Source organism: Anthonomus grandis, chromosome 6 (genome assembly GCF_022605725.1).
Source record: "Anthonomus grandis grandis chromosome 6, icAntGran1.3, whole genome shotgun sequence".
NCBI lineage: Eukaryota > Metazoa > Arthropoda > Insecta > Coleoptera > Curculionidae > Anthonomus > Anthonomus grandis.
Window position 1 is genome coordinate 32,084,255 of NC_065551.1, and position 27,862 is coordinate 32,112,116.

The following is a 27,862-nucleotide window of genomic DNA, read 5'->3' on the forward strand; positions in this document are numbered from 1 at the left end:
ACTGTTTGAATTGCATCGCGATTTTTAAACTTTTTAATTCATTCTTTCATTTTCTGGATGTCATCTTCTGCAGACCGTTGAAGACACTTTTGAATCCTTTAAGTCAGTTTCTTCTACATTCAGGCATTTAAAGTAATTCTTGTTATTTCTATCAGAAAGGAAAGGAAGTACGTATAGTTAAGAAAAAAAAAACAATTTTTAGATCTAACTGTAGTTTTTCCTATAAATCACAACTCAAAAAAATATAATTTTTGAAAGATACAGTTATCAAAAATTACGGTTCTTGTGAATAATTTTTAATATTTTTCCAGACAGTTAAAATGTGATTTGAAAGATGAAATGAAGTAATTTTTTTCATAAACTTCTAGTTTCTGGGATAAATATTGAATTAACTTTTTTTATATTTTAATCTCCTGGAATATTCTTTTTTTATTCAGATACGTTGAGCAATTTGAAATTTTTTTCTAGAAAATGTACAAATTTATTTCTTCTACCCGCATAACACCTTTAGTCAAAATTACAAAATCAATTTGATTACCTGATAATGGGTCTAATGTCTCTAAATATTCCATTTAGTCCTGGATTAATTTTTCAGTTATATTAACAATATTCTGTTTTATTATTTCAATTCGATTCAAAAACCTTAACCCATTTTTTAAAGATTTTTATTTGCTTGAAGCTACAATCACTATACAATTAATTATTAATACTAACTTCTTTCTATTTTAAATATTTTAACATAAATGAGAATGAAGTGATTTCGGATTTAATTTGACAAATTTAAGGAGAAAAACACTATTTGCAGGCGATCCAAACCTTATTAAGAAAATGAAACGTATATAAGAGAACACTCTTCACATCGCTGGGATTTGTCAGGGCGACTTTTAAATAATACAAGATAAGGAAATAGACTACGGATAGATTTATAGGATAACATAATTGAGGAAAAAGGAAAAGTTGTTGTAGTTTAAAGTATAATTTAAGCTAAAACATTAAAAGGACATTCTATTTTGCAAGCATTTATAAGATTCAAAAAGAACCACAGATAAGTTTTTTAATTTCTCATTTGATTAGATCAACTTTATACGACCATGAGCAATAATAAATTGTAGCACAGATCTAAAGTCTGGTCAAATAATAAAACTCTTCTTGTCATTTATATTTCAAGAAGAAGTGTTAAATACTGCTTCATTGCCTTTTGCAGCATCCAAATAAATATGTAAGTAATATCTTTTGATTTAATTATTAAATAAGATAGGATATTGATCAACTTTTTTTGTAGAGATGCAAAATAGTCAAAAGATGTTACATAGGCAAAAGGTTTTGATAGACCTCGATTAATATAGGGGAGATTTACGTTGCCAGTATTTGTTTGTTAAGTCATGGGATTTAGTTGATTCATTTTATCTATTAATAGTGTTCAAAAATATAGGCTTGATGCAAATTTTGGAACCTAGCATATTTCTTCGCAAATCAACTGGTGATTCAAACGCTTCTACTATTAGGGCATTAATAGGAGTAGAACGCATAGCACCCAAACAAATGCGTAAAGCTTTCTATTGGAATCAACTTTTTATAATATCGTATTGGAAACTGATCTATAAAATATACAACTATAATCCAGTATAGAATATATGTAGCTTCTAACCAAAGCTATCTCTACATCTTACCACAGGCCTTCAATAAAATATCTTAGAAAGTTTAAGCCTCTCTCACATTTGGTAATAACTTGTCAAATGTGTTTCTTCCGATTAAAAATTTTATCTAAGAAAATTTCTCAGTATTTCACTTGGTTGAATTAAGGTATTCTAATATCTTTAAATGTCTGGGGTATTATGAGGTGTAACGATACACGTATGCGATTTTTCGACTGGTACCTCAAAACCATTAAGAATTCACCAATCATCAATTACTTTTCGATGTATTATGTTTATGCTGCGTGTACACTGTTCATATTTTTTACTGATATTGTAGATATAAAAGCGTATTGGACATTGATATACGTAGGACTTATTTTATATAAATCAGCAGTGTATAAATTAAATAGAAGAGGGCTTAAAACGGAACCCTGAGATAAAACTAAATAAACAAACCTAGGTCCTACTTTTACATTATGTTGATTTCTAATAAACACCTGTCTTGTAGAATACAATGAGATAATCGAGTATGCAATATTTTTTGGCAAAGAATACTGATTGACATGTTTTAGTATATTTAAGTTTATAGAGTCATACGCTCGCTGACACCAACATTAAAACTTAACTAAATAATCGTTTGTGGAGAAGCAATTTTTAATATCTTTTGTAATTTGGGCAACTGCATTTAAAATACCAAATCCTTTTTTGTATCCATATTGATTAGCTGGTAAAAGTTCTTTATTTTTATCCAATATTCCAAGGGATATTTTGTAAGCCACTGCGGCGTTTTAGGCATACAAAAAAAGAGGGGCAATATTAGGGTCTTTCCAGGTTTTTCAAAGGGTACTATAACAGTCCTCTCAAATTCCTTAAATTTACGTGTAGGCAAATAGCTTTAGATACATTAGCATAATGTGTTTTGGATTATCTCTACTTATTCAGCTTTTATAGCATTGCTCCCTTATTCCCACACATTCCCTTTTAGGGCATTTAAAACCAATAATATATATTTTTAGAAAATGAAAGCATAAAGTGGTGACGTTCCAATATTATTCCATGTACCGTCCTATAATCGTCCCGCCGCCGTCCAAGTGAGTGTCCATTTTTAGACACGCCGAGATCTCAACTTGACCGCGTTCGTTTGCCTCGCCCAGACGTCTTTTTAACCCGAAAACCGTCAAGTTCCGACTTAAGTTTATGCGCAAAACGCACGCGTAAGACAAAGACGAACAACAAGACGTATCGCCTAAACGTGCTCGCGGTACCGATCTCCAGAATGTTTGGAATTCGTTAAAATTCGGGAATTGCAACGCATTGAGTCACATTGGTCAGTTTATTCCTGAAATGCGTCTAATTTAGATTTAGGTTTTTTTTCGTTGTTTTTGGCATTGGCACAATTTTAAGGGTAAGTAAATCAGTTTGCATCCCTTAAGTTTTATTTTATGGAATTTTCTATTATGTTGAATTTTTGATGGTTATTTCCGTATATCCAAGACGCTGATATTTTTAGACGCGTAACAGGTGTAGGGCTTTAAGCAGTTTTATGACCCACATTATGCACTTAGATAAAGTTTTATTGAATTTGTATCATAATTTTGCATGTTTTCTAAATGTATTTTGTAATATGCAAGTACTCCATAAAAACGGGAAATTTATGATTACAAGATTGTGAAATTTAAAATGAGCCTGAAAATAGCAGAAAATGTAAAAATAAATATGCGTTATGATCAGTGTTGCCTTCATCCTCATACTATTCTTTTAATACAAATCATAGAACTTAAAAATGTAGTGACAATGACATTTTATTTATTATTTTTCACCATCCATTAAAAAAGGATAAACTTGTATTTTCACATGTTTACTTGCTACTAATGCCAAGCAAAGTTTTCAATTATTATTTATAAATCTGGAAAAGTTATAATCTTTATCATTCTCTATTTATCATCATCATTTCATTATTTACCCTTGGTGGCTCTAATTCCTTATAAAGCAGTTAGTTGGTTATTTGTTCTTGGACGGAATTGCTATATTCTTAGCTCTTTGTATGATCCACTGGCACCGTCTTACCCTATCCTATCTTTTTTCATACCAACTTTTAAAATAAATAAAAACTTATTATATAAAAATTAAGCTTGCCACACTACAAATCTCAAATGAACTGATTGTCAGTGCTAAGAATACAAAACTGATGTTGCTAACTGAAGTTACTGATGAAAACTTCAATTGCCTGGAAGAGGAAGACACTTTAAAAATATTCTGACTGCCTGTAAAAAATTAATAATTTCCCAATCATTGGCAAAATTCTTGGTCAAAATGAAACTTACTGCCTCTCAGCATAGAATGGTTATAAAAAATCACAAAAAATGTTTCTTTACGTTCCTTTCTATCTTAACGTTTTCTTAAATGCTTTTTAGCTTTCTCAGTTTTCTTATTTAATTCCCTTATTTTTATTTTATTATTAATTTTTATTTCTTGTTTTTTAATTTTTAGACGCCGAAGTTTCTGATGGAAACTCAAATTGCCTGGACAAAATTTAAAAAAAATATTCTGACTGCTTCTGCTATTACTTCAGTCACAAAACTTGTCTCTTTACGCCTCTATTTTTGACTTTGATTCGCGTTTTCTTAAATATTTTTTAGCTTTCTCAGTTTTCTTATTTAGTTTCCGTATTGTTATTTTATTATTAATTTTTCTGCCTTGCCTTTTGATTATTTGCAGCCGTACTAATGGAAACTTCAATTGCCTGGACGAAATTTAAAAAGTACTGTGACTGACTGTGACTAACTTTATTGAATAACTCCTTTTACCATCATAACGAGGTCCCAAGAAAAAATTAGCATTAGTCACAGGTTGACTTGATACCAAGGCCACTAATGACAACTTTTAATTATTAATAATAACCCTGAGAAAACTCACAGCATTATCACCCTCTAATATAAAAGGAAAAAGTAGTATTTTCACATGTCTACTTGATACTGCTGCAACAGAGTAAAGCTTACTATTATTGGAAAATCTGGAAAACTAATACTAAAAAAGCGAGTCTTCCTAATCTTAATTTTTTTTTAAAACCAGAGCTCTGTAGTACGATGATGGTACATAACTAATAAATAATCTAGTTACAGCATTTGTTCCAATACAAAATATTCGCATGGGCCTGTAAGAAATAAATAATTTTTCAATTATTGGGAAGCTTAATCAAAAATCACAAGAATTGTCTCTTTACGCCCCTATCCTTCACTTTTATTTGCGTTTTCTTAAATATTTTTTAGATTTCTCGGTTTTCTTATTTAATTCCCTTATTGTTCTTTTTTAATTTTTCTGTCTTGTTTTTCTGTTTTGTCTTGTTAATTTCTCCAAAAATAAATAAGATTGTACCGCAAACTTATTAGGCAATAATAGATAAAACGATTGAGTGTAGCCTTTCGTAGCTCAGGTTGAAATGTAGGTCCGTTAGAAGAACTTCTTCAAAACCACAAGAAAATAGAGAAGACTTACACCACAATCAATTTAAGACATGCTATACAGGCAGTGTAGTTCAAAGGCATTTAAAATACATTTTGGATAAATCAATATTTTGTTCATCATTAGCAGCCCTGCGAAAGACTTGAGATTATAAAAGTCGAAACCTAAATCATGTAAATATTATTAACAATTTCAATTGATAATGATATTCACTTAAATTATTTAAATAAAAACCGTTCGTTCAGGTGTTAATTTAATGCAATTAAATTTATTGTTATTAAAGAAAATTTGCAAATGTCTACAAATTAAATGTATTAAATTTTTTCCGGGAAAAACTAAAGAAGATGCTAAAAAATTAAGAGACAAAAAAGCTGCATTTTTATTGGTTTATCTAAAAAAAAATTTTAAAAATCGATAAAAGTCAGTGGTGTGCATTAAAGAAAAAATTCACAAAAAATATTTTTCAAAAACGTTCATGTGTTCAAAATAGTCGTTTCGGAACCGCTAGGGATGCCACTGGATTTAAAAAATGTAATTAACCTAGGACTAAATCACCACCTTACTAATATAAATGACATAATTGCCACAAAATTGGATATTTAGGATACTGGAGAAAAAAACTTCCTGTATTTAAAAAATGAAGCCACTGCGGACACATGTTTATTTGAACTTTTTGTCTTATAATTATTGAGAAAATCATTTGTAAAACTAATTGTACACACTTAATTAACACCCTATATATAAGATTTTCCTACAAAAGAAAACAATTTTTCCCATAATTTTCATTGGCCTAAAAGCCTGACAATGTTTATATTTACTGTAACCATGAATTTTCTGTTAATTTCGTGGTTTAAGACCCGTTGACAAATCAAGGGATTACAAACCGATCGAGAAAATAAAGTTGTTCGACCTCAAAAGTACGCTTTACGTATTTCGCTCTTTTTTTTCCTTTAAAATGTTCGAATTTAAACACCATCGTTGCGTCTATCGGTATCAATCTAAAATTATCTTTATATATATGTATATATGAATATACGCGCCATTATTGAGACTATAGAGATTTAAAAATACTATTATACGTTATTAGCGCACATTGGCAACCGACCATCGTAAAATGAAAATTTTTAGGGAAAAAACGACAAATTTCGCGTGGTTTCCAGGTTGTGCAGTTTGTTCGGGAGCGTTGACATAGTTTTTATACTTTATTTGTTTTTTTTTCTTAGTTCTAGTGAAGAATAATAGTTGAATTAATATGGTGGTGATTGAAGTGGAATAGGACAGAAAGAATACAAGATATTGAGATAAGGTATATAAATGAACAAATCCGTTAAAGACTTAAGAATCATTGAGTTTGTCGTATGTAACGATCCAAATTATGATCATTTTAGGGTGATTTAAACAGTCCTATTAAATTAAGGGAAATATTAAAAATCTGAAATGGATTTCATTGAAAAATAGGAAAAATTATTCTATTTTAAATTTCTCTGCATCTCTACCTCATACCACTCTCTAAATCACCCTAAAATCCTCCTTAAAATCTTTAACGATTCTTAATTCAAATCTAATTGAAGGTGAAAAATATCGATACTTCTTTAATTCTTTCTGAATGTAAAAACAGTTTTACTTGTCTTTCCCTTATTCCATTATTCTATAACTGGTTGAATCATCATAAAATCATAATTTTTATTAGTGTCTCTAGATACGACAAACCCCATTTTCTTATTATCTTTAAATCTTTAATGATTCTTGAGTCTACAATAATCCACAAGAGAATATTTGTTTCCTTCTCTTGTAGTCCTGAAAAAGTTTAACATTTAAAAATAATCCTAGGCATTTTTAAGACACCTCTCTTTAATAAAAAAATGTCTTATTTTTATTTTTAATTTAAATGATATCTTCCAGGAATTTGATGTAATTTTAGAATATTGTCCAAGCAGTTTAAGCGATTTTTTATTGAAAAAAAGTATGATTTATTTAATGAAGATTCAAGTGCTTAAATTTTTTTTTAATTCCATGCCATGTTTTCTGTTTTTTTTTTTTAAATTCTAATTCATACTTTTCAGGCACTTAAACTAAATTACCGGCTGCTTCTAGGTTATTAGTGCTGGATCGTTTTTTAATTTAATTAATATTTCTTAGGCATTTTGACGTTATCCAGAAAAATACAGATAGACAGATTCTTTAAAAAACATTTTAAATTCAATGGAGATATCCTTGAAATCCTTTTTTTTTGTTATATTTTTTTATTTAAAAAAAATTGTTTTTCAGGCATTTAAAGGAATTTTTCAAGCTATTAAAGCTGTTTTTTACATTTTTCTCCCTGACTGTTTGAAACATGTTGAAATCGTATTATTCCTGACGTTTCGGCTTAGAAAATTATTGTATAATTAGCCATTTTCAGGGCGGCAAAAAATCTGGCGGCTTTGAAAAATAACCGTTGGCTTAGTGACTAGACCTCTAAAATGAATTGTATCCGGAAATCCTGTTTTATATTTTGTCTTTGCTTATTGCATTTTCTTGTTACATGAAAAAAAAAATTATATTTTAAATGATATTGAAAAATTAACTGAAATGTGTGCCATGAATGTTAGATATTGATTAATAATTACGTATGATACTGAAAAGTTTCAAAATTTATAAAAAAGTGTAATAATTCTTAGAGATTAGTACTTTTTTCTAATTTTTTTATAATCCTGTATACAATTTTTATATTATTTAAAAAATATCGGATAATGAAAAATAGTATATAGGGAAATTAGTTTTTTTAGTCGAGGCACACAAAATTAAAAGAAAATGGTAACATATTCACTGTTTTTGAAATATCACTTAAAATTGATCTTTTCCCCAACATGGATTTATTGTGTATATCAAATATAAAAAAAATCAAAATTATAAGAAAGTTAACGGATTTTCGGCGACTAGTACTGCTTTCGATATTTAGTCGAGTCATTCAAAATTTTTTTTCAATTTTTATGTAATATTTTCACTAGATTTAAAATATCATGAAAAATTAACTAATATACAAAAAATTCCAATTGATTTATTATAAATAATATAAAGTAAAACAATGTCAATTTTATCTGGATAAAAATCTGAATTTTTAGACGAAGCACATCAAAAAAATAATTTTTTTTAGTTCACTTTTGAATTTTATATCTAATAACTTTAAATATTTAATATGTAATTTAGTTACTGTTTTTGAAATATCACTTAATTTCTTTTTTTCAAATTTCTATTTGAATATTGAGTTATCAATATTTTTCATGAACTTTTTTTCAACATTTTTATTGATAATTAAAGTTGTAATTTGTTGGAATTGTATTAAAAAGTTAACTGAAATATGGATTATTTTATTCAAAAAATTCAAATTGTGTTAAAGGATTTTCCAGGATTAGTACTTTTTTCACACCTTTCTCATTTTCATGTTTTTTAAAAAAAAATCAAAATTTTTAGTCGAGTTATAGAAAAATCAATTTTTTTTTTAAATTTTATTTAAAATGTTGATAATTTTTTATTTAAAGTATTCACTGCTTTTCAAATATCAATTAATTTTTTTCTCAAAATTGTCAATTAGGTTTAGTAACAGGAAAAATATTTTTCGTTTTTAAATATATCATGTTTTCTTATTACTGGAAATGTTTATAAAATTTTAATTATTTAGCAAATTTAAATTTTAATTCAAATAAAAATTACACACAATATAATTCCATTAAAATAAATAAAATTTATTTCATAAGAAATATCCCTAGAACGTCCCAAGTAGCACTATATTCCTTTAATATTCTATATATTATATTCGAAAAAATATAGTTTATAAAACCTAATATTGGTGACAAATATTTAGTTGAAAATCAAAGTATCTTCCATTTTTTACTGCTCCCATACAAGTTTTTCAGGCGTTTCTTTGGCAAAAAAAACGATTTTTATTGACGATCTCTTATTAAAAGGAAATATAAAAAAAATAACTTTGTTTGTAAAACCCAAAAAATTCCAACACCACTTCCTCATCACCGACTTTTATTACCATCCGTCCAATCGTAATACATATATAATTAATAATTTAATTGACGCTAAAAAAAAGTTGGCATTGCCTCTCCATATTTGGCTCTACGAGAATATGGCAAGGTCTCCTCGATTTATACCATCTGGGACTTTTCTGCGCAAGATTGTCTTAAGTCTTCACGCAAAAATGGTAGATTTTAGTTTTGTGTTCGTAGGTGTGATTAAGTTATTTAGGTGATCAAGGTAGGATTCTTTAATAATAATTTAGAAAATTAATAATCGGTGATATGCAGTATGGCTACGTTGAGATACATACCCTATAAAAACGGTGCTTAGGTGTTACTTATGGCCTGATGATGCAGCTATAAGAGAAGAAGGCTTTAACAATATTAAAAAAAAATACAGAGGGCAGTTCAGACAGTTGTTTTAAAACCACTTTCTGAATGTCGGAACTTGCTAATTTTATTATATATATATAAAAAAACTTGTTGTTGAATAATCTTGTTTTATTCCTAATGCCTTTACAAATAAATCTGTATAAATGCCTGATCCAGACCAGATAGACGGCGTTGACAGCTGCCAATGACTCATTTGGTCCGTGACTGCTACAATATTTGTTTTTAAAATCCAAAAATAAAATAAGGATATATACCGGTTACCGAGTAAACTAAATCCCGCACGTACGCGGTTTGGGGTTAAGTTTAAATTTTGTAATGTAAGCAACGGGGCCAAGGAAACGTCTTACGTCAATAATAAAGGAGTTTTTCAGGCATTTTCCCGCATAAAATAAAACATATAAAAGGCAATTTTTGTCGCACAACATGAAACGTTCAAGTATTAAATGATAATGTTTCACGCTCGGCCAAGCGCGTAAAACAAAGTTAAACGATTCATTTAGGGTTACACGGTTTAATTTGTCGTTTTTCTATAAATTTCTTGTTTACAGAATTTCGTTCATATTGGAGGCCTAAATTTAATATTTCCTTGTTTTATCGTTTATTTACTTATTTATTCTGTCTAAATATTATAGAAAAGAAATTCAATTAATTATATATTATAATAGACTAGAATTTATTAAATTAATAATATATGAATCATGTCCAATTAAGTTATGCACTGTAAAAAGATATTTTTTTATTATTTTAAGCTCTAGCACAAGAAGTTCAAAATTTGAGTAAAATTGCCTTTGGACCACAATTTCAATTAATTAATTTTATTACAACTACGTCAAATTAAATTATTCACTTTCAAATAAAAATATTTCAATATTTTAGCTCTATTCCAGGAAGTCCAAAAATTAATTAAAATTACCCTTGGGACTATAATTTTACTTAATTAATTATATCGCAACAGCGTCCCATTAAGTCCATCAAGAATGTATGCCCTATTGGAGATACAAAATTTGATAAAATTTTACTTAGAACTATAATTGTAATTAATTTATAATATATAGCAATCACGTCCAATTTGGTTATGCACCATAAAAAAAAATATCTAAGCATAATTCTAGGTAGTCCAAAAATTAATTAAAATTTATTGCGATTTTGATTTAATTAAATAATAAAATCGCAATCACGTCCGCTTAGGTTTGAAATTTAAGTAAAATTGACTTAAAGACTGTAACTTTAATTAATAATATTGCAACCATGTCAAATTAACTTATGCATTATAAAATAAAAATATTTTAATATTCCATGAAATCCATATATAATTTTAATTAATTAATAATATCGCAACAAGGTCCAATTAAATTGTGCACCTTAGAATAAACAAAATAATTACAAAATAAAAAGAAATTCAAAAATCTTTGAATATCTTTGTTTATAATGTCGCAATCACGTCCAATTAAGTTATGCACGATCAAAAGCGAATTTCATAAGTTCGTCCTCATTTGAAAGGCCTTTTATTGCTTCACCTATATCCCACCTCTTAGCTGCATTATCAGTCATATAATAATCATTGATTTTTCAAAAACAAATACTTCAAAACTAGATTTTCTTCGCTCACCTTCACTTGAAGAAGTTTCTTTTCAGTAAAAAAACCTATCCAAACAAGGAAATTTTTATGATTCAAAAAATGCACAACAATATCGAACTCATAAGATTATTCCTTTCTTGGAATATTCGAAGATAAAACATGCAAGATATTGAAAGGTACCAACGAATAAACTGGTATGACTTAGCATACCATTTTGGCATTAAGACTATTACTAATACAAAGTCGTGACTAACACGATCTGCATTTTAAAAAAACGCGAGTGTTGTTCATATAATATGCACCATTTTTGCACCCACTTATACGTTGTGGCGACAATAATGCAACTAAGAGGCCTATAAATCCTTTAAGATTTTTTTAGTCGTGTTTTGAAATGTCTCATTTAGAATAAAGAGTCTCGACGGCAGTTCGGAGACGCCTTGCTTAATGACTTCCAGTTTATCGAGATTTAATATTGGAATTTAGATCGGTTGAATTATGATTTTTTGTTAGCACAGCAATAGTAAACGATAGGGAAAAATCAAGAATCCTGAAATACCCAATCTACAAATATTAACTAAAATTAATGAAAAATTTATTCCACCAAATAGATAGTTCTGTGAGCATTTCTATTGTCTCTATGGAATATTTTTAAATAAAAAAATCAGTTTCGTATTGATGATGGAGGCTTAAGACGAATCGTCTGATTTTTAATTCTGTAATGCGCCATTGTAGTGGACAGAAGGTTTCTATGACATTGTTTAAAAATACTCTTGGAATAAGGCCAGAAAAAAACTAAACAGATTTTCAAGTTTTTTCGTATATCTTCTGTACACGTTCGAATTAAATTATATAAAAAATATCTTGAGGGAGTATTCCTATGAATTTGGTATTAATATTTGTCATGAAATAATTACGATATTCTCAAGAGAGTTTCAAATATGTGCTTTTGAATAGGAATTGAATGATTCAATAAATTCAAATTGAACTGGACTAATGGCAAACGTCTCGCATTTACACGTACATCGTCTTAAATTAATTTATTGGCCTGCAAGTAATAAGATTTTGTAGTCCATTTTAAATAATCTGAAGTTCATTTTTTATCTGCAGCTGTTACAAATCCGAATATTACCATTTATTAATTAATCGCTTAAGGGGTCAATGATTCTTTATATTCTCGGATGACCCATAATAACAGTTTTCTCATTGATTGCATGATCATTTTCTTGATTTTTTTGACAATTGTTTATTTGTTCTAGACAGGCGCAGCTCTCTTGCATTGGTGCGGGCTTTGGGCAGGTCTCTTCTAAACAACCCACCGTTAAACTAAAAACTAAGGTAACTATTGTTCATTTTAGAAAATAATAATACATTATCTACTAGTGAATAATAACTATAGTATTCACCCAGATAATCTTTACATGCTTAATTCGAAATATTCATCCATTGAACTCAAAGCCAAAGTCTCATAAATGCAGCGTCTATTTGTTGGGTTCCGCGTTGGGCATTACGGCATCATTGGACCTAAATTAAAATTAGGTAGATATGGTTCAGCACTAATTTAAAGAAAAAACATGCCCCACTTAAGTACTATGACACATACCAAAAATCCACTAATGGTAACATATAATTAAAATAAAAAAACAACAGCGTTGATCGTAATTGACTAAAATGTGAACCTTAAAACACTGAATATTATTAAAAACCGATAATTTTTTTTTTCACTTTGACTTTGAGTTTCATTTTCTCCTTATGGAATATTTCAAAATCTGTAATGCCAGGAAGGGACTACACTCATCCAATCACACATGAGGAATCTAATTGCACGGACGAGTTTACTGATGAAAATTTCGTTTCTTCAACACAAATAGACGCTGCATTTATAAGACTTTAAGTTAAATTTTCTTCCTGTCATTGTATGCTTGCTGAATAACATACTAATAAATTATTAATACTGCGACATATTCCAGACTAAAAATCAAGCAGCAATGGATCCTCCTCCGTGCGTGCAAAACGCCATGATGACCAAGGATAAGAAACCGTTCACTTACACCCCGGGAGGCATCGATCTCTCCCAAGTGAGATCCCCGAGGATGCAGCGGCGTATCGAACGAAACGCCACCCTCGGAGGAGACAACGAGGTACCAAGACCTGCACCACCTCCACCACAGAACCACGGACCACTACCCCCGTCTGCTTTAGCTGCTATGAGACCACAAACCCAAGTAAATAAACAAATAATTCATCGATAGAATTCATCGGTACATAATTCAGAAACTTCTATTTAGGTGCAAGTGTTTCCTGGTCCACCACCGCCACCGCCAATGCAAAAGAATATTCCTCCTCCCCCTCCGCCGCCCTGTGCACCACTACCCACCCAAAAAGTCACCACTAGCGAGAACCAGGTGATAGAGAGGCCGGACATGACCAAGATAATCCCGGATAACCCTATGAGTCTGTTAAGGAAGACAGGTGGGCCGGCTCCCAGGAAATCGTTTGTTGATCAGATGTACGAAAATCAGAACCGGGGCCCTCCCAGTCCTCCACAGAGGAACTTTGAGCCTCCTGTTGTCGGTAAGCAGTGTAATATTAATTATTCTTCGTTACTTCAGTTTGTAAGTCTGCTTAATTTTTTTATTTACTTATCAACGGAAAGGCAGAATACTTTTATAATTAAACATCGAAAAAAAGATTCCTGATCTTTATGTGTGCGACGAGCTTGGAGTGAATCTTTCGACCGCATCTCACCTCTTAAGAACATTCTAGATCATTAAGAAATTATACTTTTCTTACATATTTATAAACTATATAGGCGGGAGAGTTAATTTCATAGCAATCGTCATAGATTCATAGGATAGATCTCAGATCGGTTATATGCCCAAATGGAGGTAAAAAGTCCACTTTTTTACTTTCTATCGCATCTCACCTCTCTCTGCGGCTAAGTGATCTTTCAATGCTGCAGTAATCAAAACTCTCCACATTCTGATTGCTCTTGAAGAACATAGGATAACTGTTTATCAAAAACAACCTCAAGATCCCTTAACTTAACACGCAAAATTCAACAGAAAGCCTCTGGTGTAGATATATTGGATTAGGGCTTCTACGATATGAAATGACACTTTGAGCTTTTGGTTGCTTGTAGCCCTTACTTCACTAAGGGAATCCTCAAGATCACTAACACGGGTGGATTAAGTAAGTGCCTTTTTAATCCCAGGAACACATTCATTACATAATATGTAAGAAAGTATTCTGGTAGACAATATAAGGGTCCGAATTTCAGTAGAACTCGAGCAGTTACTATATATGATTCATTTACAGATGCCACAAGAAAACCGGCATACATCTCCACTAACCTTAGGCTTCTTGAAGATATAGTTTTGGCAACATGTGCCTGACATTTTTTCGTTATGTGCAAATTTGCTCTAGAATTAATTAAACTCTTTAAAATGAGACACAAATTATACGCAATACAACCCCCTTACTGATAAATAAGGTACACTGGATACTATAAGGCATCCGTTGACTTAAAACATCAGGCACCAATCACAGCATTTGTTGAATATAGGTAAAATAAAACTACTTCAGACGATTGATTTATATATTTTGGTCGAAGTTTCGATCTCTATGAGATCATCCTTAGAGCTCTAAAAAAATTAATCCTGGCATAGTTACAAAGATTTAATTTTTGCACACATTAAAGGTAATACTTAATAGAAAGTAAATTTTCTTCAATCTAATGGTAGTGTTTCTCATGAAATTTATTTTTTTAGTACCTCCGGTAGTACAGCCTCAGCAATATCAACCCTCACAGCAATATCAACCTCAATATCAATCACAGAGGGCGGCAGAGTCTCCAAGATCTCCCGTGTATAGTCCAGAGGTCCACGAGAGGCAGCCTCCTACACCGCCAACTCAGAAGAACGTTGGTTCAAATGTTGGATCATTGTATATTCCACCGATCAATCAACAGGTGAGTGTAGGAGTATTTTTGCGAAGAATTCAGTGATGGAAAAATTTAATTGTAGCCACAAAAAATGGCATCTCCGCCAACTCCTCCAGAGAGAAGAGCAGAACAGCAAGTACAATCACCTGGAACGCCTACTTTAAAGGAGGCTCCTCGTCCTTGGCAGCAAAAGAACGTGCAACAAGAGATTCCTCCGTGGGCAAGAAAGGACAACACTGAGGTATGTTATTGCAATATAATTTCTCCCTTGAGTGTCAAAAGAAATTCATCAAGACAAAGCGTTAAGTTAAAGAGAGAACGACAGTGCTTCCTAGATTTCCCACTTGCCATTGCCGTTGAGAGTGATAATGCAATATGTCGCACCATCTCTCAATTTAACCCGGACTGTAGTGAGTAGAGGATTGTAGTTAGTAAGGAAAAACTATCGTTTTCTTTTTAACTTGTGACTAGGTCTTGGTCTTGGCAAGTTAATACATTGTTTTCCGCATCCAAAGGTCTCCTTGACCTTGCCGGTATAATGTGATTTTCGTCAATAATAATTTAGCCATAACACTGCTTGATTTTCTGGATTTTCTATTTCAGTACTGGAAATTGAATATTCAGAGTCACAGATTTTACATTCAACAAAAATGTTTAATAGAAAATTGACATTTGAATTTGCCTAAAGAAAATATGCGTCCAGTTTCTATCCATCATCAACAATAAAAATTATTTTTTTTCAGGAATCACCATCAACTCAGTCGACTTCAAACGTTGTTCCCAATATGCAACAGAGATGGCAGCCTCAGGTAGCGCCTCCTCAGCCCGTTAATAAGCAGCCTCAGCAGTTTGCACCAAGGTGATTATCGTTAATAATATTTTAAAAGAACCGGATAAATAGTGCAACTGTTTAGGTCACCTCAAACGAAACCACAAACGCCTCCCAATCAAGGATATCCGAGCAATTCGTTTCCGGTTCATATCGAGATTCGCACCAGTGTACCCTACCAGGGAGAGTCAGAACCAACTGAAAGAAAACCGAACGCTGTCTACGTCACGCAACCGCTTGTTTTGCAACATCCCGGGCCAGGAGTTGAACCTACTTTTAAAGGTGTGTAGAAATTTTAATTATTAAATGGTTATAGGCGAGTAGATGTTTGATATTACTTTTGAAAGATCAAGTTATCTTTTGAGAAAGTTAGTTTCTAAATTATTCCTTATAAATTTCAATTTTTTACTCTAAAGTACCAACGTCCAGGAATGCCATTAATTCCAGAATGTTTGACTAGGGTTTAGCGGAGTATCACAAAACGCTAGATTTAAAAACATCTATTTTTCCATACTTAATCTGTAATTTCAGAGAATTTACTTACTATTAACGTTTAGTAAGTCAGTTTTAAATATGAAAAATCCACCTTTTCGGCTATTCATAAGCTTAAAAGTAAATTTATATGCAGAAACAATTATCATAATAGATACCTGAGAAGCAAGGAATCATTTACAATGTCCAAATTTAAAACAATTTTATTTAAAAGATCATTTACTTTTAGCGCTATAGAACTGTATAACCATATAACTATAAATCAATTCAAATTACATACTTAATATTATTAAATTTAAGTATAAGTTTCACGTCCATCTTTTTCTAGCAAAGTCATAAAAGTATAAATGTACTATAACCACAATAATACTCTTTTTCTTTTTTTTTACTTAGAGCATCAATTCTATAAGATATAAGTCAAATAGTCAATTATTCTATTTCACCAAAGACGTTATTTTGACGTTACTCTTATTATGAACCTTGTGCTGTTGATCTGACAAGATAATTACATTACTGCTATATAGTAATTTTTTTTCTTCACAATTGGGATCGTAAGTTTTTATTTTTTTTTTGTTTAATTAGTTTCTAAGTGCTTTCCATTCATATGGTTAAGTTTCTCTTGATATAGTTGAATCTCTTACGTCTATGTTTCGCCACTTTTATGAAAATTTCTATATACAAAACTGTCAAAGCATCTGCTCTTAATTCAGATTCTTATTAAATCCACACAAGAAAGCTGCACTTCTTATTAGAAAAAAATCCTAATTTATTATCCTACAGTTCAACCAAAACAACAGCCCAGTGCACAACAGCCAAACCATTACGAACAGCCGACCAGACAGCCACCTCAACCGGTTCAGTCTCCCAAAATTGACAGTTCAGGAGCCCGGATTATCCCAATCCAGATTGAGAGAACACCTCCGTCTACTCCTGCAGGTGACAGGTACATTTTTCGCCAAAAAAATCTTACTAAAACCAATTTTATATTTACCATAATACAACATTGTCTGCGCGTAATATTATTATGGTCATGTAGGCGTTAGCTGATCTTATTTTTGGCAAGCAAATCCCATAATAAATTCAGATTTATGTTCAAAATTATTTGGCAATTTACATGTGAAATTATGTTTGATAACGCATTTGCATACGCATGTTTATTAATAACTTATTTAAGGTTTTTTTTTGTGAATAGAAACTTAAACCGTCAAATGAGTTGGGGAAATCAACCCACCCAGTCGAACGCGTTCAAGGTTATTCAGAAGTTCACAAACACTGAGGACGAGGAGGAGGACGATACTCCCGTAACGCACCATTCGGCGAGGTTCCCTCAGGAGATGCCCGAGCAAGTGAGGAGGATGAAAGTCCAGGATAATGGACAGTTTAGACAAGGTATTATTGGTTTTTTTTTGTAATCATTATAATGTTTAATGCCGTAAGAGTTTCTATAGTAAATGCATATTTTAGAAGTGTGTCTGCAAATAGACGAGGAAAATCCTAGATATAGAGGCGGCATTATTCCTTCTAGGATTTTTAGAATGTTGGACGAAAGCGGTATTTTTTTTTTAATTTGTTTAGGTGGTGGTACTTTAAGTTTAATCATTTTTCTATAAGGAATTTTATTTTCTTACAGTTCCACAACAGAACCATGCTTGCAGGACCATTCCTATACAAGCAGAAGGTATAATTTTCAAGATTTTTCTTTAAACTGCTATTCTGATGGGACAAATGAATATTACATGAATGTTCTTAAGAGAATGTTTTTAAAATGTTCTTTCAAAAGAAGAGAATGATCCCTCTATTTAATTTTAAAAAAAATACTTCATTTTTTTATTAGGGAGTTTTTGAGGTTCAAGAATCGTTCTTAGTTCAAACTATTGTGCAAAAAAATGTCTTTCTTTAAGTAAATTCCTTTAAGAATAATCCATTTATTATGTACAATATTATCTGGAGCAGTGAAAATGTACCAAAAACATTAGAAAAAAAAACATCCAACCAAAACTGCCTTAAGTACTCAAATCCTCAGGCCAGAACCATATTTTTAAGCTTAAATCCATCCTCAGGAATCCCTCTACATTAATGTCAAAAAATTTTGAGAATATTTTAAGTACCTCTTAAGTTATGTTCAAAACTATCCACTAATGATAAAGAAATCTTCATGTTGAATACGTGTTTCAAATTTAAAATTTGGGTGTGCTTAGGACCTTGGCTTGCAGAATAGCCTTTAACTCAGGGACTTTTTGAGCTACAAGAAATGTTCATATATTAAATTTTTGAGCATAAAATGCTCTTTCTTGGACTAAAACCCTTTTAAGAATATACCATATACTTTGGAAAACAACCTTAAGAAAATTAAAAATTTGCTAAAAAATATTGCAAAAAAATGTCCTAACCAAAACCACTCTAACTACTCAAATCCATAGGCCAGAACTATGTTTCTATCTTCAAATCCATCTTCAAGAACTTCTCTATATTAATGTAAAAAAAATTTGAAATTATTTTAAGAGCCTTCTAAGTTATGCCCAAAAATATCTGCTTCAAAAATTAAAATTTTGAGACTCTTGGGACCTTGGTTGGCAAAATTGCTTTTAACTCAGGGAGGGTTTAACGTACAAAAAACGGTGGTATATCAAATTATTGGGTAAAAACTATTCTTTCTTAGACTAACATCCTTTTGAGAATACTTAAATTATTTCAGGAAATATCCTTAAGAAAAGTGAAAATTTACTCAAAAAAAAATTAGGAAAAGAAATGTCCCAACCAGAGCTGCTCTAGCTACTCAAATGTTTAAACCAGAAATATGTTTTTACTCTCAAAAGCATCTTCAGGTATTCATCTAAATTAGTGTCAAAAAAATTGGGAATATTTGAAGTGCCTCCTAAGTTATTACCAAAAATGTCCGTTAATGATAAAAAATCTTAATGTTGAATATGTGTTTGAAAACTTCAAATTTGCGAGCTCCTGGGACCTTGGTTGGCAAAATTGCGTCTAACGCAGGAAATCTTTGAGCTGCAAGAAACGTTCATATATTAAATTATTGGGCAAAAAACGCTCATTTTTGTACTACAATTCTTTTACGAATATTCCAATAACTTCGGATAATATCTCTAAACAAAGTGAACATTTACAAAAAAAAATTGCAAAAAAATGTCTCAACCAAAGCTGCTCTAAATACTCTAATCTTTAAGGCAGAACTATGTTTTTACTCTCAAATCAATTCTCCGGAATTCTTTGATATTAGTGTGAAAAAATATAAAAATATCTGATGTGGCTTCTACGTTATTTCCAAAAACGCCCATTAATGTTTAAAAATTAGATCTTGGACCTTGGCTTAGGAAAGTATCGTTAACTCGGCCATTTGTTAAGGTACAAAAAACATACTTATATGAGACGATTAAGTAAAAAATTGTCTTTTTTTCTTCAAAACTTTAGAAGAATATTCCAATTATTTAAAAAAGTATTCTCATGACAATATGAACAATAAAGAGAGAAGATTTAAACAATATCTGAAATTAGAACAGTCAACAATGCTAGAAATTATTACAGTATTTCTGGAATTTTCACAAATATTTTTCCAATTTAAAACCCCATCTTCACTTCTGCTAATCATTTTTTATAATTATTCATTTACTTCCAGGTAACGGTCACCCCTCTCAGCAACAATACGTGCACCCAAGCGAGCAGGTGGTACCTGAACCAAAAAAATACATGGGAAGCAACATACCCAGCAGATCCTTTAAAATACTCCAAGCGATGACCGCCCCAAACGACAACAATAATTGTGGTAAGCCCCGAACACAATTTCAAAAAATTCCCATATCGAAACTCACTCTTCAGTCTCATCAACACTGAAACCAATTTTATTCCAGCCAATGCCAACAACAACGACGAACCTAAATTTAACCCGACGTATTTCCCTTACGCGTACCCTCCGCCCCCATACCCGCCACCCTACTGGCATGACTATTACGCTAACTTTTCCCTTAAAGAACAGTCAGAACGTAGCAGGAGTCCTTACTGGCAAGACCCTTATTACCCGACGGAATTAAGCGAGTCTACTTCCAAAATGAGCGATAAAAGTGGGAGATCAACCCCGATATTTCCTCCTTACTGGATGCCTCCTCCTCCTCCACCTTACGTAAGATCCAGAAGCACCACTCCTAAGCCAGAAAACACTTTGAGGCCTAATACACCCAAGCACAACAGCGATATAGAGGAACAGTATCATTATCCCATGTACCCGCCTTATTTCGATCCTTACTACTTCAGCTATTTCTATGGGTATCCTCCTATGATGATGCAGCCTCGCTCACACTATTCTTCTTCAGTAGACAACGATGAGCAAAGCGGTTACTCCTCTATGGACGAAATGTCCAATTATCATCGTAGAAATAGTTCTGAAACTAACAGTGTGCAAGCCCTTAGGCAACAATTCGAACTAAGAAGTAAATCTGCCGCACCCAGAATCACTATTATTCCAACTTATGTTAAAGAGGATGATAAATTTAATGTTCCGCCTGATAAGGAGGAGGCTACAACCATTGGTGGTCTTCGATCTATTAAATCCGTGCAAAATATTAATGTTTATCATGAAGAAGATTCTTCGTCTTCAGAGAGTGAATATGAAACTGATTCTGAGGATGACTCCTCTGAAGATGAAACCCAAGAAGAAGAAGAAGAAGAAGAAGAGATAATACCTCATCAGCTGAGTGTTATATATGAAGAAAGTGAAAGGAGGTGCAATAGTGTTTGTAGTGAATCGACCACAATAGCGGAACAGCACAGTGAAGAAGAGGATTATGAAGATTTTCTGGCAAATCAGAATGTAAAATTTAAAATTAATATGTTCCAAGAAACCAGTGTGACAAGGAATGTTGGTATCGAGAGCTTTAAGGAGGAAAGTGACACATTTTCATCCTTTACTATAAGCAGGAACGCTAAACATAATAAAGTAGAGGTGAAAGATGAATATGTAGAAGTAGATACTAGTGAGGATGTGAAAGGGCATAGTTTTAAAGAGAACGAAGATAGTGATAGTGCAAATGAAAAGGCTGAAACTGTGATCGAAAAAGAGGAAGTTGTGTGCGTTAAGTTAAGAAGTAAAAATGTTCCTGTTGAATTAAATTCTCTCTCTGCAACAAGAAGTTTGGCTATAGAGCCAGAAGAAACGTCTCGTGATGCAGGCACTCTAATGAGAATCGACAGCTTTGTGCGTCAGTTTGAAGATATTAAGCGAAATTCTGGATTGTGGAGTTTCGAAGCAGCGGAAGTTGAGGAAGAAGGTGATTTGGAAAGTGATGAGGAAGAGCTAACACATGTTCAAGCAGAAAGTTCTGTGCAAATTCAGGAAGATGTTAGTGGAAATTCTGAGTTGTCGAATGTCGATGCAAAGCAAGAAAATGATTCGGAAAGTGAATCTGAGGAGGAAGACCATACAATAAGCATTGAAGAAGAAAACAATTTAGAACATGAAAGTGAAGAAATTAAGAAGGTGGAACCATTGGAGGCCTCGACAAACATTAATAAAGAAAGCAATTTAGAATCTGAAACTGAAGAATTGGTGCAAGAGACCACAAATAACTTGGAAGATGAAAGCAGTGCAGAATCAGAAATAGACTTTTGGAGCCAAATTAAAAATGATGATGACGATTTTACTCCTAGACGAAGAAGTTATTATAGGCGTGACGAAGACGAACCTGAACCAGTTGATTCTTCAAGCTCTTGTGAGAGAGCCATTGACCCGAGTCAACTTGATAATCTGAACACCATTTATAATGAAATTAACGATGTTGACGATGATGAGTCTGATTCTGAAGAAGAAACGAAAAAATATGAAGAGAACACCATTGACGAATCTGGCGAAGAAACTGCCGTTGAACACTGCGAACCTTGTAAACCAAACGACATTACTAATGTGTCTGATGACGAATCTGAATCGAGCTGCTCGGAATCTGAAGATGAGGCGCCTATCAAAAAAAGTGAACCTGAAGAGCAAAAAGAAGTGCCTCACGATACTGACAGAACAACCAGGTCAAAATCATTGGAACCACAAACAATCAAAGAAAGAATTGAGGCATTACAAAATAGCATAGCCAGGAGACAAAGCAAGGTATCTGAAAAAGAGATATTGCTCTCTGTTAAACAAAAAGTGTCAGCTTTCGAAGCTCCTAATAGCGAAAATGTGAGCAAAACGACATCTACAAAAAGCAGCGTTAAATCATTTGACGAATATTCCGAAGAAGAAGAGCCAGACTCGGGTGTTATTAGCGATATATCAAGGCATATTAGCGATAACGAAGAGTTTCCTGAGCTAAGAAAAATGACTAGATACGAACGAGCTGCTACACATTCTCGACTATTCAAACTTCTTCAGGAGGAGTGTGATGTTGATGATAAAAAGGAACAGGAAAACACCCCTAAAGCCTCTAAAGAAGATAAGTTTAGTAAGTTATCAGTGAGGAAAAACCGAGAATCTAACCAACTCACTCCTAGCAGAAGCAAACTGAGTTTGCCACTTGTAACAAAGTGCAATGAAACAAGTGACATTACTACAACTACAACAAATTCAAGTATTAATGAAAAACTGGTGGACGAACTGGTGCAAAGCCTTTTACGTTCAAGAAAAGCCCAAATATTCCGCAATATGCCTAAAGAAAAACTTTATTCGGCAGCTGTAAGGATTCTCCAAGAAGGTGTCAGCAGCACCGACACCCCATCAGAAGAATTTAGCAGTTTATTATCGCCTTTAAGGGGTGACACTGAAAACAGTTCTCCTGCTCAAACGCCCCAAGAGTTTTACGGAGAAAGCGAATACCGACAATATTACGATACATGGAGCGATGCTGCCATGGAAATAATGCCCTCCAAGGCCTTTAAGTTGCTCCAGGATCATTTGGGGGGCAGTAAACCGGGGGCAATCGAAGGAATTTCCGCTAAATGTCCGAGAATATTGTCGTCAAAGAATTTATTGAAAACTTTAGAAGGAGGTAATAGGGAGGAGTCTGACTGTTCTAGTTCCCTCGCATATCCTTTACCCGAAGCGAACGAAGTGACGAAAACTTGAATGCGGATAAATTGGATTTTTGTGAAACAAAATTTGTCGATCAATGCGTTCCTTTTGAGGTATTTGGCTATATTCGAGTATTATTTTTTGTAACGTCCAATGTTTGTTAGTTTTTTTTTTGATTAAATTTATCCTTTAACCACTCACTTTTCATGGGCGGTTAAAGTTTTTTTTTCTGGAGTAAACTCCACCTTTTAAATACACTAAAATATATTTTATTTGCATTTGATCATTAATTTCTTCTCAACAATAATAATTTTATGTTTCATTTTCATGTTTGTCACTAATTTTAATACTCATTTGTATGAATTAACAGGAAAAGGTGTAGTTTGCTTCATAAAATGGGATCTGTGTGTTTAATTGTACAAATTTAACGCTATATTAAGTATTTGAAAAAAAATGCATGATTTTCAATGGTTTTTAGTGCAAATTTGCTTGTTAATGCCAATTATTTGTTTAGAGCTTGCTAACTTACGTGTCAAATGCAAATAAAATTTATTTTTCTGTATTTTAAAGGAAATTGTTATGCAAATTTCATTTTTCTTTAGAACATAGTTGCTTATATAGAAATTAACAGCCGAGTTTACGATCAGCTATTGATGTTAAAAGTACATCTTCCTCTCAGAATGGTCGTACGTGGCACTGAAAAAGAAATTAAATTCCAGGAATATTCGAATTGGAGATTGGGCTAGATTTCATGATAAATCTGTCACCAGAGACCAATAGCCTTGGAAAAATCAATGATAGTTTAAGAAATCTTGTGTCTCTTGACTGTTTTCCAGTTTAGTTTTTTGCCCTCTTCCAGGCAATCGGAATCGTTTCTCACTTCTTCCAGGCACTAGTAGTAATTTCTCATTTGTTCCAGCCATAATGACATTAAAAAAATTACCTCAACTACCTGAAGTGACTGAAAGGGATAAACAATTACTTCAACTGCCTATCTTTCTGGCACATGGAGTCGTTCTACATTTCTTCCAAGCAGTTCAAGTCGTGTTTTATCTGTTTTCTTCTTTTTATTTCTTTTAAGCATTAGAAGTAATTTTTCGTTCCTCCAAGGTAGTTGAAGGCATCCTTAAAAAAATATCTCAGCTACCTAAAATGCCTGGAAGAGATAACAGAACTACTTCAACTGTCTATAGAAGATGAGAAACGACTTAAGTATTTAATTTCTTCCAGGCACTTGTTATCGTTTCTCATTTCTTCCAGGAAGTTCAAGTCGTTCTTTATCTCTTTTCTTCTTATTTCTTCCAGGTATTAAAAGTAATTTCTTAGTCCTTCCAGGCAGTTGAACTCTTCGTAATCTGTTTCAGACACTTTAAGTCATCTCTTGTTTCTTTTTGGTAGTTAAGCAACCAAAAAAATCACGTCAAAAGTTCTTCTGAACAAATCAACCCTTGTGTAAGATCTACCTATTACTTATTTAAGTGAAAATTAAAAGAGTTTCTATTAAGTCGAATGTTATTCAAAATTCTTTTCAATTAATTTCCTTTCGAAATTCAATTTTTTAAATTGTTCCTTCAAGATAATTGTACTAATGGTTTTTGGAGTAAAGTCACTCAAGCTTTATAGTTGTAACCACGTTTGAGAGAAAAATGTTTTTCGCAATTTTCATACTTTTTTTTATTTTTATATTAATTTACTCTATTACTTTTTTGTTTTTTTTTTTAATTGTACTAGCTGCTTCAGTAGCAAGATCTCATCTCATAGACTATGAAAATACTGGGTCTCAAAAGTATCCATTTTTGATGATTTTTTTGACCCCAAAATTAGCCTTCAGAAATGTCAGATCTAGAAAACTATAAGTGCAAGGATCTTGTGAGTAGTCTCGTTATATTAAAACAGATAAGAATAAGTAACAAATGTTGGAGCTACACTTTAGTCTTAATAGTAGATTTTAAGAAAATCACCTCAACTACATTTACGAAATAAGACCCAACAGCCTGCAAAAACAAAAAAAAATCATCTGATTTAACGGGCTTAGAAATGTCGATAACTACCGGGTAAAAATGAAAAACTTGATAAGTGCCTGGAAGAAATGGGAAATTATTCTATGTACTTAAAAGAAACGAGAAACGACTTAAAGTACCGCGAAGAAAAGAGAAACAACTTTAAGAGCCTGGAAGAGATCAGAAATTACTTTAACTACCTGGAAAAGATGAGAAATGACTCTGAAGATTAAAATTCTTTCAGGCACAGGAATCATTACTTCCAGGCAGTTAAAGCCTTCCTAATATTTTGAAAAAATATTGCCTTTAAAAAATTAGTTTAAGATTTTTATAATTTCCTGTACGACTGAAACTTTGCTCTGCTGCTAAGCTGATTGAGTTAACCGTATTAAGGTATTCACAATTTAAAATTTCCTGTGAGCATTTTTGCAAAACGAATACTTCAGCTTAGAAGACAGAAGCCTGCAAAAGCTCTATCGTTTCTTTTGGAGAAATATTATATACTCAACCACAAAACCTATAAACAAAAATAAAAAAAAGGAACAATCCTCAATACTTCAATTATGATACCATAGAGCTATACGTCCATATAACATTTACTGAAAGGTTCTAAAAACGTACATTTCTGAAAGGTCCTAACCTGTAAACAGGAATGGCATGTTTTAAAAACTCCATGTGTTCTATATAGAACAGTTCTTGTTTGTAACGTTTCAGGTGTTAATAATCTTTTGTCTTTTTTAGGTTTGGGACCAGATCAATCCGACTTTTAGAAATCTCTTCACAGAACAAAACTCCGATTTACAAACAAGGTATAAACCTAAAGAAACTTTAAAGAGAGTTTTATTATTGGTAGCAGATCAACGATAATTAATAATTAGTGGTGTACCTACTATATAAAGTTTTTTTGCTTTTCTCACATCCGTGCATTTTTATGAAATATTTTTGATTGATTTTTAATACAGCTAGGATTGTTTTTAATTAAAAAAAAATATTAGACTATTTTAATGTTGTTGACCTAAGAAACGTTAAGTTATAATCTTAAATTTTTGTTTGTTTTGTTGTTAATATTATTTATTTATTTGTACTCTTGTATATATATTACATTGATTGAAATGCAAAATATTAAAAAAATTTTTTTTTTGAAGAAATGCCCTATTTACTTACTTTAGATTGTATGTAATATACTATAAATTGCTTTTTAAGGGATATATGTTGGTATGTAATCATTATTATGTATTAATTTATTTTTAATAAATCCTTACAAAAAAAAATAAAGTTTTTGTTTTTAGAACAATATATAAGATTTACATAAATGTTTGTCTACGAAAATGATTTTTTTTAGGAGAATTCTCTCCGTAATATTCAAAACAATCCAAGTAAGAATTTCCATTTACTTCAAAGTCTAATACCTCCATAACTAATTGAAGTATTCTCATGAAGCAAAAAGCTAAATACTAAATAAAAAATATCCTGTAAAAATATATTAAAAGTGCAGTTTTTCAGTGAAAAACAATTTTTTTATCCTGCATAAATAATAATAATAATATAAATATTCATTTTTTAGTAGTAGCAGTATGTGCAGTAGTAGTATGTGCATGTTATGAACTGCCGAATGATTAGATGGCGTATGTAAAACCTTTAATATTCTTAAAGGGAATAATGAAACAATTTTAAGCTAATAGGGGATGTTGAATGTTTTGAATAATGTCCTAAGATATTGGGATTTGAAGTGAATGGTCCAATTGAGCATCGTAAATAAAATTACACATCAACCGTCTTAAATAATTAATTGATGCATTAAAGACGTTAAAGTTAAAATTGTTTAACAATTCCAGGCAGTTCTTTAATAATAATTTAATTAATTAATAACGTTTCAATTAAATTTCTGTTACAATTCCAAGCAGTTGAGGCATTTTAATTAAAGTTACGTCTCATCTAATTCATACGAGACTAATTCTTAACTGCCTGGAATAATTAATCAAGTCGTTTTTAATTAATTTATTAATGGCGTGTAAGTTAACACATTTTAATTAAAATTATACCTCAAACGCCTGGAATAATTAATTAATTAATTTTTAATTGACGTTCATGTTAAAATTTATTTTGCAATCCCAGGCAATTGACCCGTCGAATAATTAAATTGCTTGAAATTGTCTGGAATAATTTATTGCGTAATTATTTAATTAAAACTCTGTATCGATAATTAATTTTTCTTAACCAACACTGCTCGCCTTCTCAATCTCTGAAAAATTCCTATTCTTTTATATGGCTTTAACATTTATGGAGAATTTTCTTTCTAATATTATGCTTTAGAGCTTTAAGGTATTCGATTCCTTAAGGTAAGTAGGTTTCAATTTTCTAATTACACCCAAAACAAACAAATTTCAATTATAACCCCTTTTAAAAATGTTTGATCAATACATAAAGAAACTTAGACTTTTCACCGACAACCTCAACTATATTACACAAGTAACTCCTTCAATTTTATACCAATTTATGTGCGAAATGCTTTTTCAA

General features: G+C 31.7%; 1 protein-coding gene across 4 annotated transcripts; it reads left to right on the forward strand.

Annotated features, from left to right (window-relative positions):
• The first annotated feature begins 2,877 nt into the window (after positions 1-2,877).
• Positions 2,878-26,620, forward strand: LOC126737918 (uncharacterized). 4 transcript variants are annotated; one of them, XM_050443012.1, is made up of 14 exons: positions 2,878-3,042; positions 12,335-12,413; positions 13,046-13,300; positions 13,364-13,649; positions 14,846-15,045; positions 15,101-15,259; positions 15,762-15,877; positions 15,933-16,129; positions 17,120-17,282; positions 17,532-17,728; positions 17,970-18,017; positions 19,974-20,120; positions 20,206-23,458; positions 26,087-26,620. In XM_050443012.1, exons 3-13 carry the CDS (start codon positions 13,064-13,066, stop codon positions 23,397-23,399), a joined length of 4,944 nt encoding a protein of 1,647 aa, XP_050298969.1. In that variant the 5' UTR covers positions 2,878-3,042; positions 12,335-12,413; positions 13,046-13,063; the 3' UTR covers positions 23,400-23,458; positions 26,087-26,620. The 4 variants fall into 4 exon arrangements, with proteins under 4 accessions (XP_050298969.1, XP_050298970.1, XP_050298971.1 ...); XM_050443013.1 differs by having other exon boundaries at positions 2,894-3,042; positions 12,339-12,413; XM_050443014.1 differs by lacking the exon at positions 2,878-3,042 and adding an exon at positions 6,338-6,405.
• The last annotated feature ends 1,242 nt before the right edge of the window (positions 26,621-27,862 follow it).

Excerpts from the sequence above, each read along its gene's own strand:
- LOC126737918 (XM_050443012.1), top strand. The coding sequence starts at position 13,064 with ATGGATCCTCCTCCGTGCGTGCAAAACGCCATGATGACCAAGGATAAG. Across the intron at positions 16,130-17,119 it reads AGTTGAACCTACTTTTAAAG|TTCAACCAAAACAACAGCCC; the intron begins GTGTGTAGAAAT and ends ATTATCCTACAG. Across the intron at positions 18,018-19,973 it reads CATTCCTATACAAGCAGAAG|GTAACGGTCACCCCTCTCAG; the intron begins GTATAATTTTCA and ends ATTTACTTCCAG.